At 46.3% G+C, this 12,474-nt stretch overlaps 2 protein-coding genes and 1 pseudogene across 2 annotated transcripts; 1 reads left to right on the forward strand and 2 right to left on the reverse strand.

Annotated features, from left to right (window-relative positions):
* Positions 1–1,946: 1,946 nt before the first annotated feature.
* On the reverse strand, positions 1,947–5,963 carry LOC134478386 (lymphokine-activated killer T-cell-originated protein kinase-like; annotated as a pseudogene).
* A 3,014-nt stretch (positions 5,964–8,977) lies between these two features.
* LOC100712609 (histone H2B type 1-C/E/F/G/I) lies at positions 8,978–9,621 on the reverse strand. The gene has a single exon (XM_003463214.4). The coding sequence runs from the start codon at positions 9,574–9,576 to the stop codon at positions 9,196–9,198; it is 381 nt and encodes a 126-aa protein (XP_003463262.1). The 5' UTR covers positions 9,577–9,621; the 3' UTR covers positions 8,978–9,195.
* Positions 9,622–9,832: 211 nt separating this feature from the next.
* Positions 9,833–10,344, forward strand: LOC100734030 (histone H2A type 1). Its single transcript, XM_003463207.2, has one exon. The coding sequence runs from the start codon at positions 9,889–9,891 to the stop codon at positions 10,279–10,281; it is 393 nt and encodes a 130-aa protein (XP_003463255.2). The 5' UTR covers positions 9,833–9,888; the 3' UTR covers positions 10,282–10,344.
* The last annotated feature ends 2,130 nt before the right edge of the window (positions 10,345–12,474 follow it).

Raw genomic sequence — 12,474 nt, forward strand, 5'->3', positions numbered from 1 at the left:
CCTTTTCTTTAACTCTGCTCTTCACAAAATCAATGTATTTTAAAGGCTATTACATTACCGACAGATTCTACATCTGACCATAAACAGACGGTGATGATAAAAGAATTGAAAATATAGCATTTATTTATTTAATTACTGGGGGGGGGTTGTTTGTTTTTGAGAGGGGTCTGGGCGATCCTCTTGCCTCAGCCTCTAAAGTTCTAGGGTTGATTACAAGGGCGTGCCTCCATACCTGGTATAAAACAGAATTTCTTAATTATACTTACTTGCTGTCTGCTGTCTCCTGCTCTAAGTCCAAGGTCACTTGTTCCTAATTTTAAAAAAAGAGACAAGAGATTGACGTCAGAAAGGCCTTCCAGACGTGCCAGCGCTAAACTCTGACTTCCCAGTTACATCACCCTAAATGATTTGAACACTTAAGTTGCCGCAGTGCTTCCGCACACTGTGCTGGGCAGGCTGAGCCCAGCCGACCCCAGTGGCCCTGCAGTCACAGGAAGCCCAGGCCCCAGCCCGGCAGGCCCCTGCCCCCACACAGGCTCAGACCCCAGGACAGCAGCGTGGGCTCAGGCACACATGGCCGAGGGCTGCAAGCTGGACATGCGGCCTGGGGGCACCGCCTAGAGCTGAGGCACCCAGGGGTCCTTAGTGTGCGTCTGGCGGCTGGTGTGACCACAGAGGCAGCCATGGTGGCATACTGGCTCCTCACCTGTTAACTTTACCATAATGAGGGGTCCTGCCAGTGAGCAGGTGCTCACTGACCAAAGCCCCAAAGCCTTCCTGATGCTGGCAGGAGCCAGGGAGGAGGGGACAACATCTCCCTGTCCCAACCTCCTGCACCATCACTGCTGAGGATGTGTTCTCCCACCCTCTTCGCCTGCCCACGTCTGCAGATTAGTCTCTGCAATGTCACCGTTCTTGTTAAAGACCCTAAATAATGCTCGGCTTCGGCCCAAGATGAATCTCACTGGGCCTGGTGTTTCCTGAGCCCTGGGAGCTGGCATGTCATGAAAGCTTCGCCAGTTCTGCTCCTCCCCAGAGCACAGCACAGCCCTGTCCCCACCACACCTTCGGTTAGGACACTTCATCCAACTCCAGGAGAAACGAGCCCCTTGACCCGCGCAGAGCCCACACACACAGATGCCTGCGATCCTGTCCTGCTGGTCTCACACAGTGTTTTGGTGAAAAAGACACAGGAGCTGAAAGTTAATTCTGGAGATATTTGGGGGGCAGCTCTCCCACAATAAGCGGCTGCAGTGCGGCTTCTGTGTGCCCAACATGTCCCTGCTTGGTGTCCAGCCATGAAGTTCCCTGCTGGGGAATTCCTCACTCTGGTTAACAGGCGTAAGACAAGCCTGAGCAGGACTACACACAAGACACTGAGAACAAGGGTCTGGCCACCTCTGCGACCCTGGAGCACATACGTGCACTGGGGACCTTGGAAGCACGCAGGAACTCTGCTCTCTGAAAGCAGAACGCAGGATCATGCAGGCCCCAGGGATGAATCCTCTTGCCAGCCACCTCCAGGCTGCCTGGGACACACACTCCATTGGCGAAAGTCACCGCCCTGCGGAATCCTCCCTCCCCAAGCCAAAGGCCACCTGGACCTCATTTAGCTTCATTTAAAAACTCATAAGAAACCTTCCTAAATGCAGTTTTTGTCTCTATAGGTAGGCTCTGCAGTTTAAGCAATTAAAAAGGCAAAAGGAGAGAGAAAACAGAACCAAGAGAGTTACCAGGTAACAAAAGTACCGTAAGAATTTGTCAAAAAGAGTTAGCAGATCACTGAAGAATCTGGAAACATAAAAGACAAGTAAACCAGCTCTCTTCCCCCACTAAAATGCAAGGAGATGGGGCTGCTCCTCCCCGGCTCTTATTTAGTAAATCAGACATGCACACATGCACACGCACTCACACATGCTTACCGGCACATGTATCTCTGCATGTGTTTTTACTTTAACATTATTATATTATTATTACACTAGATATATATGTATACATGTCTCTTTTGTTTAATAAGTCTAAGGTATCATTTTATAATTTTACCTCCTGTCCCAGTACAAAGGGACAGAAAAGGAATGCAGACAGGTAGCCTAGGTAAGGCTCAAAGACAGCCAAGAGAGTGAATTACAGAGCCACAACTTCCAGGTGCGCACACCGTGGATGAGGAACACACTAATTCCCAATGAAAGAGCACCCAAGACAAAACTCCAAGAGCACTGTCAAGTGCTCCCTACTTGTCCAGAGTAGCAGTCTATTATCTTTTTCCCTTTTCCGCACCCTCAGATAAGTTGTCTTTTTTTATTTTAAATTCTGCTTCTTTAGTTTTTTTATTGACACCAAGTTTCAAATCACTGAGAGCTACATTTTCCAACAGGGCAATCAATGGCTTGCTGTGGACCCCAGACTCAACTGAGAGTGGAACCTGATTGCTTTCACAAGAGGGTTGCCTCTGTGTGGAGTTTAACTCGGACTGAAGTGTGCAAGAATGCAATTACTTTGCAAATTAAGAGTTACATTAAAATATCATACAACCTTCATTAGCCTTTTCAAAAAATCACATCACAGCCTGTTATCTTGACCTTTTGCATTCAGTTAATGCCAACAGAAATAAAAGTATCCCACGAGTTTATTGTCTTCTCGTGAAGGCCTAAGCATTTATATGCTATTCAATAATTACTTTTTTCTCTGTACCATAGTAACTTATTATACTGAGTTTTTAAAAGATCAAGGTAGGGGCTGGGGATTTAGCTGAGCGGCATAAGCACCTGCCTCGCAAGCAGTGGGTCACAAGTTCGATCCCTGGTACAGATAAAAAGAAAAAAAAAAAAAAGACCAGGTCAACATCATCATCTAGGAATTCAGTTTCAGAATAGAAAAGGGGCCTTGGGCTGAGAAGTACAAGTGAGAACCAAGCGCCAGCCTCACAGCTCTGCAAACAGAAGCACAGCTCGGGCTGCTGGTTCTCCTCACATGCGAACCCTAATTTCTCCTTTAAAAACAAAGTTCTTTATATTTAGAAGAAAACAAGAGACAGTGAAGATCGCCTGTTGTCTTATTTTGAAATCTGAGTCTCTTACATTGTTTTCTTCTGACCTGTTTTGTTCTGTTTAATTTTACCCTCTTTAAAATAAAAATTTTAAAAATTACTTTAGAAAGAGCTTCTTTGTAGTGAGTCCCCCTGGGCATTGGTTAGGGTCATCGCATCTTCCCGTGCCAGGGATTTTACACACACTTGTCCAGAGCGGCTCAGCTCACAGAGTTTCACCTTCTCAGGAGCACAGTAAGAACTTGCTTGAATTGAATCATTCACATCCATGGACGCCTTGGAAACCTACCTGTGTGCATTCCACTCTGGCGGAGTTGACAGAACCTTTTTGTACCATACTTTAATCTACCTCGTCCTATTTGAGTTTTATTATTTCTACACTACACTTTGAAATACATAGGATACATCTTAGTAATTAAAAGCTAAAAAAAAAGGAGTTTTAGTACAGGAAATACATCTAATATATTAACCATCAATCCAAGATAGCAGAGCAAGCTATAGCCAAAGAGTCCGGAAATATCCACTCGGCTCCTCACGGCATATCCCTCGGTTCACGTCTGCCACGCTGCACAGGAAGCTTCATCATCAGAGTCACTTCCATCGAAAGCTGTGCCTGCTCCCAGAGGTATTAGTGACCCAAACAATAACAGGAAAAGTTTTGGTATTGTAAAATACAAGTAAATGTAGGTTTACTTTGCAGTGTATAAAGCACTAATTTTAATAGCTCCATTAAAATAAAGAATATATAAGAAAGATAAAAGAATGGTTACTCAAATTAACGTGACAATAGTTTATAGCATTGTATTGCTAGTGTTTAAAGTCTGTGGAACATCTAACTACCTGCATGTCTCTACTTTTATTGAACTTCACAGAACATCTAGTATAATAGTAAGTGATTACCATAAAAGCACAAGAAATACCCTTATGTCAAAAAGCTATTCAAAATTAGCAAGGCATTATGGACCTAAAATAGGCCACTTCTGGAGGGTACTAACTGCAGATCATAATAGTAACCATAGAAACAGCCAAGAAAACAGAACAGCTATGTACTTCACACCGAGGTCACCAAGAGTGTGATCACCAGTCACCTGGTTCCAAAGCTTTAAACAATGTGTGAGCTAAGGGGGGCTCCAGGATTTCGCCAGTGTACGGAGAAGAGTTCAGTTGCTTTCTGGTAGAATTCGTCCAGTTGGCCTGTATTAGTAAGCAGGGTGCCCAAAGCTGCACGCTTGGCGTCGTCAAAGTCACTTTCATCAAAAGCTGAATCTCTGCCACCACCATCATCTGTAAGATGAAGATTAACCTGCGCAGTGGGTAAAGCCACCATTTCCCACAGAGTGACTGAAGGCAAATGCATCTACCTCGTCAGTAAGGATGATGTCGTTTCCTCCAGAGCTTCCCTGGGTTTCCAGGGCTCAGGGCCAGGGTAACCGGCCTGGGGCTCAGCAATGCTCCCGTTTTCATCCAGTGAGGGAGAAGCTATGTCACACATTTTAATTGTTTCTAAAGCACTTTAATTACACCTTTGAAGATTTTATGCTTCTGTGAAGCAGTTTCTTTTCTTGGTGCAGATACTTTAACCCTCTTGCCATGTTTAAAGCAATTTCTGAAGTTATAGCTGCCTCAAAGGGACCTTGGCTGTGTTTATGTCACTCTTCTGTTGTCAGTTAGAGATTTTCCCCTCCAACCTCCACAGCAAGGCTCATGCGGCTGTCACTGGCTTTGGCAAAGGGGCAAAGGCACGGTAATTTATGATGCTTGGATGAAGGGGGCTTTTCAAGACCTGAGCTTGCTTCCTCAGTCAGTCTCTTCTGACGCATACTTCAGTAATGATCAGCACTTAGAGGATTAATCTTTTCACAGCCCAAGGGAAATAAGACAAACGTTGTGGGGATCTTTCCTTAGGTAAACACTTACCCCAGTCCCATAGCCAAACTTCTACACAAATGAAGAGGCGGGGATATTTATACACGGAGCACACCAGCTTAGAGAGAAAGAGCAAAGTGACAGCTGGCACCAGGGGATGCGTTGTTGATGCTCCAACTTTCTTTTGTTTCTAAGACAGGGTCTGTGTAGTTGAAGTTGGCTTTGAGCTCACAGCGATCCTCCTGCCTCAGCTTCCCAAGTGCTAAAATTACAGGCGTGCAATACCATGCACAGTGATAGAAGTTTGTTAATCATTATTCAGGTCTGGAAAAACACCGTTGAGTTTCATTGTGATTCGTTTTCTGTTTTGCTGCCACACTTCTCTACCTCTTTCAGACTCCCAGGAGGACTCACTTTCATGATTTGATGACAGAATCCAAAAGGACAACCTCTGAAAGACAAGTTTTGAAGTATTAGGAAGTGGAAAAACTGGTTGTCTGCAGAAAACTCACATTTGAGATGGCTTGGAATCTAAGATGAAACTCAGCAAAGCTGTGACCACATTAATTCACCATGCCCAGGACAACATCATAACCGAAGGGTGGCAAAGTACGTCCTAGAAACCTCAGATCTCAGCTCGGTCCCCACACCCCTGATGGCCCACTCAGTTGCAATAGAGGAAGAAAAGGCCCTGGGGAGCAGGAGGGCCACTTCTGCTGGCAATGGTGTGGGACTGAGGAATGTCCCTGATCAGGGTTCCTCTCCTATGTCTGTGTTCCAGTGTGTTCCTTTCTGTTCTACAACTTATTCTTTAGGGAAAAAATATTGATACAAAATATTTGAGGAAAATTATGTGAATTCTGGAAACTATCAGGCATACGTCGAAGTGTGATGGTCTAAATCTAAAATATCTGGCCCCCACCCCCAACAAAGTGTCAAGTGCTGAGAATGTGATTGGATGATGGGGTGCTACCGTACTCCTGGATTCACCCACTGATGAGCTCAGCAGCTGAGTGCTGCTAGGAGGACCCACAGACCTGGAAAGCTGCATCTCTGCCCAGGTTGCCTGGCTGCCAGGTGTGAGCACTCTCCTCCAAGGGCCTCTTCCTTCCCTGGACCCGGCCAACCCCAAACCCAGCCCTCAAGGAAACATGGGCCCAAACACACTTCTGCTTTAGTGGGTAAGGATCAGGTATTTTTTCTCTGAATGACAGAAAAGAGACTAACGCACAGTGGAAAACTCTAAGGTGATATCCTAGTTTAAATTAGCTCCAATAAATCTCCAAGACTGATTGATCAGCAATGGTATAAAGTCATCAAGATTATTTTAGCAATGGAAGGTTAGATGGTTGCTTGACCAAGATGCAAAAAACTCATAAAATCTACCTTTGAGCTCCTATTTCTATTTCTCTCTCTCTGTTTCAAAATGTTAACTTTCTAAATAATGAGAAGCAATGAGATGATGTATAAACCCTTTACAGAGTGGCTGTAATAACTTCTGCCTGCTTCTTTCATATCTGCACAGAGACTTTAGCCACGCATGTCCCTATATTCTTCCAGACATTGTCCCTGCTGATAATTCCTAGTCACACAAGCAATTCTGATACCAAAATCACTCACAGACAAAGCCATATTTATATCCTTGATGTATGCTAGTAATGTGCACATAATTTACATAATTATGCTTACATAATTTAATCCCTATAAGTCCTCTTTTTGTTCTGGGTTTCGTCTGCTGGTCCCCTCAACTCTGGAAAATAAACCAATAATAGAATCTGCCACAACTATGTCTCAGTGGTGATTAAAAATGCTACCTATGTCCTGAACAATCATCATCTAAAATGTAACATTAATGTGTATGTGCAGGGTGAGTTTGCTCTCCTCAAATGCAGGAATATGGGAGAACACAAACAAATACAAAAGTATGGAGTTCTACCAGAATTGAGGGAGGTTACACACATACATCAGGGGACTGCACAACACACGAGCTACACACACATGTACGCAGACGACTGCCAAAGGGCAGTCACAAGCGCTCCTGAAGAGCTAAGTAGACCTGGAGCCTGCAGCAGGCTGGAAGAAGGGCAGAAGGATCGAGCTCAGCCAGGGCTGGGAACCAGGGAGGGCTCCAGAGATAACAGACCTAGGGCCCTAGAGGGTGAGTTAGGGTTTAGACTGGAAAAGAACCAGGAGGAAGAGCATTTGATTAACTGCACTTCACGGGACGTGAATTCTGTCAACTTTGTGCTAATGCAGATTACATACAGCAAAAAATGTGAAGGAAGCAGCTGAAGAAGCGCCATTGGGGTCTGCCATGTATTTCCTGGGATCAGGATTATTTTTCAGGGAAACTGACTCTTGGACTGAGGTCTAGGACACTGGAGATTTGGCTGCTGATTAATTTTGTGAAAACCTTGTGCTTTCTAAATCCATAGGCTCAAATATTCCCTCACTCTCCATGACCTGAGAATTAAAGGTCTGGACTTTTGCACTGAGTTACATTCCAGCAGTGTTAAATTTTGAGACTTGATTTCCTTAAATTGTTAAATTGCCCAGGCTGAGCTCAATCTTAGGACCCTCTTGCCTTGGGATGACATTTTCCAGACAGCATGCCAGGCCATGTGGTCCTATGTAAAGGCCTGCCTTTTTCTCTTGCTTCTCCCTCAAAGACATTTACCTCACCTGGCCAGGTGTGGTTGCACAAGCCTGTAATCCCAGCACTCAGGAGGCTGAGGCAGAAGAATTGTTTCGAGCTGGAGACTAGCTTGGATTACAAAGTGACTGAACTGCATAGTGAGACCCTGTCTCAAAAAGACAAAAAACAAAACAAAAACACACACACACAAAACTAAAAAAAGAAACACCTCACTGAAACACTATTACTTTTGAAGTTCTCTTTTGTACCTGTTTCTTTATGCACATCATGCTTAGAGTTTGTTTTCATACAAAGGGGCTTTCCTACTGTATAGTTTCAATACAATTTTTGACATATTAAAAGAATATGTGTAGTGCACACTGAAAGCATACAGCAGATTTCATCAAACATCAAAGGCCAAATATCTGACCCCAGGGCATTCTAATTTCTAATTTTCTCTGGGCTTTCCCCAATTCCCTTTTGTTGCCTTTATTAACACACATGTGTGCTTCACATTTTAAATATATATTAAAACGTCCTTATTAAGTCATTTTTATGATCATACACTTGCTACTTTTAAGTACTTACACACTACATAATTCAGTTGTGGGTTTTGTGTGTGTGTGTGTGTGGGGGGGGATCGAACTCACTACCTTGTGCTTGCCAAGCAGGCGCTTGTACCACTAAGATAATCCGTGGCCCTGTGCTCAGTTTTACAAAATTCTGGCATGCACGATGCTACTGACTCAGGTTCTGGAAGCGGAAACGCAGCCACTACAGGAGCCCAGGGTGCATGCAGTGACGGTCCAGCCTCGGCCTGCACTGTTTCTGGTACTGCACACCGCCTTGTGCATCTCCGGGTGCATATGTGCCAGGTTCGCTCGTGTGCACACCTAGGAGTCAGCTTTGGGATCAGGAAAGAACTCTAAATGCATAAAGAGATACCCAAAAACCTTCCAGAAAAACAAAAATAAACAAAGCAACCTCACCAACATGCTTTTACAGATGCCATTTCTTAGGAATTAAAATGGCGAAGCTGCTTGATTCTGAGGGAAGGTGAGGTGACTCTGGGAAATGACTCTTGCTCTATTATTCTTTTTGAAAATGACGCAGAGCAAGTATGATACAGGACACACAGAAAAGGCAGGAAGTAACCGATCCTGTGTGCGCAGAGCACACTCACTAGGGAATAACTAAATGGATGAAGGAGCAATGTGACTGCACAAACGCACACGGCGCCAGATTCTCCAAAACACAACCCAAAAGAGCAACCAACAGCCAACTTTTAAACAGCCCGCGTTCGCCGGATTGGCCAAGAATGCTCACGTGTGCAATGCCTGTGGGATCCACAGGACGACGAGATACTTTAAAAGTCAGGATGGCCATAGTAGTCAAGGACTTAAAAATGTAAAATTTCCAACGAATTAAAGTTTAATTTACTTCGCTCGGTTTCTACCCAAAGACTTTTAAGTTTTAGCAGGTAGTTTTGTGCCCTATTAATTCCAAAGGCAAAACCAGTAAATAGCTCTTCAGAGTAAACATCTCCTACAAAAAAAACTCAGTGACAGTTCTCTTTCGAAAATATGAGTGGCTCTGAAAAGAGCCTTTGAGGGGTGTGGTACCAGCAGAGCAGCGGCCAAGGGCAGGCTCACTTGGAGCTCGTGTACTTGGTGACGGCCTTGGTGCCCTCCGACACCGCGTGCTTGGCCAGCTCCCCGGGCAGCAGCAGACGCACGGCCGTCTGGATCTCCCGAGACGTGATGGTCGAGCGCTTGTTGTAGTGCGCCAGGCGCGAAGCCTCGCCCGCGATGCGCTCGAAGATGTCGTTCACGAATGAGTTCATGATGCCCATGGCCTTGGACGAGATGCCCGTGTCCGGGTGCACTTGCTTCAGCACCTTGTACACGTACACAGAGTAGCTCTCCTTGCGGCTGCGCTTGCGCTTCTTGCCGTCCTTCTTCTGCGCCTTGGTCACCGCCTTCTTCGACCCCTTCTTCGGGGCTGGCGCAGATTTTGCGGGCTCTGGCATCCTGCAAACAGGGTTGAGAACCGAACAGACTGAATGGAAGCCGGCCGGGCGCGACTTTATGTAGCCCACGTTATGCAAATGAGGCTCACAGACGGTCTCTGGCGATTGGCGAGTTCTCTCTTGTGACGTTAGTCTGCAGTCCCGCCTAGCGGGGAAATTATGCCGTGCTTACAGCCACGTCCCATTGGTGTAAACGAAAATGAAAAGTGGCCAATCGCACGGCTTCTTTTTCGCGCCCAAAAGACGCTATAAAGGACGCTTTCTGTACTGGCGAGTGTACTGACCAGTAGGTTTACTGTGTAGCTCGTTACAATGTCTGGACGTGGCAAGCAGGGTGGCAAGGCTCGTGCCAAGGCCAAGACGCGGTCTTCCCGCGCCGGGCTGCAGTTCCCGGTGGGTCGCGTGCACCGCCTGCTCCGCAAGGGCAACTATGCCGAGCGCGTGGGCGCCGGCGCCCCTGTCTACCTGGCGGCCGTGCTGGAGTACCTGACGGCCGAGATTCTGGAGCTGGCGGGCAACGCGGCGCGCGACAACAAGAAGACGCGCATCATCCCGCGCCACCTGCAGCTGGCCATCCGCAACGACGAGGAGCTCAACAAGCTGCTGGGCAAGGTGACGATCGCTCAGGGCGGCGTGCTGCCCAACATCCAGGCCGTGCTGCTGCCCAAGAAGACCGAGAGCCATCACAAGGCCAAGGGCAAGTGAAGCCTGGACAAATTGTCGACCCAAATTTCAGTTCAACCCAAAGGCTCTTTTCAGAGCCAACGACTTTGTCACTGAAAAGTGCTGGGTTGCATTTATGCTGACATTATTTCACTTGCATTTTTTAGGAATGTTAAGTTTCAACAGTTTGTGTTCAATTTGGGAGTTTTTTTGAGAAGATTTTGCTGCGTAGTTTACTTGGGTTTGAATTCATTGTAACCCAGGCTGGCTTCAAACTCCTGATCCTCTTCGTTCAGTCTTGGTATTTGGATGACAGGCAACTGCCAATACGTCTGGTTCTATTTCAGTAAATGTAATTGTAAGATTTTCCCCTTAAATTCATTTGCATTTATGTACTCAAATGTTAAATAGGAGAGCCGGGTGCTTTGCCTAAAATTCACACCCAGGGAAAAACAAGTATTAGAAGTTACTGGAACTCAAAAGAGAAAAAAGGCATAGAAGAGAAAGGTTACTAATGTTTTTTTTGTTGGAGGTGGCTTTACTATAATCTAAGTAGGGAGGTTTATTAGGCCGATGGGCTTACATTTAAAGGTCAGCACATCCTGAACTGAAAGCCATCTTTTTTGTCAGTACTTGGCATGAGAAAGAACCCTTCCTGGCCACTGTACACTGAGGGTGTTGTTTTCAAGGCACAGGGATAGAAGTGAGTGTGAGTGAGTTGGGCTTGGGACAAGGGGAGGTCATTTGAGGTAAACAAGGGTTAACCAACTATCCTGGGAATGATGCAGGGGTCAGTGCAATCCTACTGGTCTGACTTCTCAATGCTTAGTGAAGGCTACGGATCAATCAGGAAAACCACAATTACTGTGACTGCTGAGCAACTTCAGTCATCAAGAGAACTATTTATTAAATTGGAAAAGCATTTTTAAAATAAAAATCATTAAAAGGTCCATAAATTGATAATTTTATACTAATAAAATTTCTCATGAATAAAACTAAACGTTCTATAAAATACCACTAGGATGAAAGTGAAAGTGCACAGAGGCCTATAAATCTTAAGGGAAATACAGTCCTGTGTAGGTCCAGTCCCCAGGGTGCCAACAGCAGGAGGCAACTAAAGCTCAGAGGAATCCACGCAGCAGGGACAGTGAGTGGGGAGATGCATCCCCTACGTGTCCCTTTTGCCTGTGCCCACACCGACGCTGACTTACACCGCTATCACCAGGAGAAAGCACCAATCTGCTGCTGCGCGTTCGGGGCGCAAGCCCTCTCAAGATGGGGATGCGCGCGGGACGCTCCCGCTGTAGAGGCTGTTTTAATGCAGAAAAAACTTTAAAACTTCTATCTGTAATATAGAGCATGTTTCTAACACTGTTAAAGGGTGAGACCAGGACGCACAGCTTGTTCCCGTAGTTAGACAGCCACAAACTTACCAAGCCTCGATGCTCTGGCTGCCAACTGCAAGATAAGTGCAACTTAGCGGGGAAGGAGGGTTTCTCCTGCTTCAGAGGCCTAGAGAGTGAACGTTTGCCAGGGCGTCTCTGCCGGTCTCAGACAAAGATGGATTCTTCCTCTGTGCTGTAGGGCAGAAACCTCATTTAGCTGCTGTTTCTGTACTTCTGGCTAGCAGTTAATGACAAAGACACCTGTGACCAACCTAGGATGTTACGTTATCTGCCTTTTATACTTCCTTTTGGAAACAAATATAAATGATTGGAAACGCCAGTCAGGGCTGATGATTTGGAACTCTCTCCCTTCAGCCTGCTAGTGTAATAAAATTGCCTTCTAAAGCCCCTCTGGTGCTGGATTTCCCTTTGGCCTGGTCCTGAACCCTGCATCACTGAAATCACGCACGCTGATCCTATTCCGGATCTTCCGTGTCCCCTGTGCAAATCCCAAAGGCATCGATTCCACAGCCAGTTCCCCAGCAGCTCCTGCCGGTTCTCTTAAAGCCCGCGCTGTGATGAATGCCATGGGCTACGGCTCCAGCGCCGCGCGCTGGTCCACCCTGACCCAAACCTTGTGCAGTCAACCGTGTCCCTCCGGGGCACCCTGCTCAGTCCACCGTGGAGTCAATTGGGCCGCCTTGGGCACGACTGCAGGGAGCTCGTGGCTGTGTCGGAGACACTGCGGACTGCTTGCCGCCCTCCCTGTCATCCTCAGTCAGCCACTGTGCCCCCACAGCTATGTGCCTCTCGGGGCCTGGTCGCCTGGAGATCTGTCTTAAGAATCCAG

The sequence above is a fragment of the Cavia porcellus genome, unplaced genomic scaffold (assembly GCF_034190915.1).
Source record: "Cavia porcellus strain 051 isolate PalLab524CR breed Dunkin Hartley unplaced genomic scaffold, mCavPor4.1 scaffold_13, whole genome shotgun sequence".
NCBI lineage: Eukaryota > Metazoa > Chordata > Mammalia > Rodentia > Caviidae > Cavia > Cavia porcellus.

Excerpts from the sequence above, each read along its gene's own strand:
- LOC100734030 (XM_003463207.2), top strand. The coding sequence starts at position 9,889 with ATGTCTGGACGTGGCAAGCAGGGTGGCAAGGCTCGTGCCAAGGCCAAG.
- LOC100712609 (XM_003463214.4), bottom strand. The coding sequence starts at position 9,576 with ATGCCAGAGCCCGCAAAATCTGCGCCAGCCCCGAAGAAGGGGTCGAAG.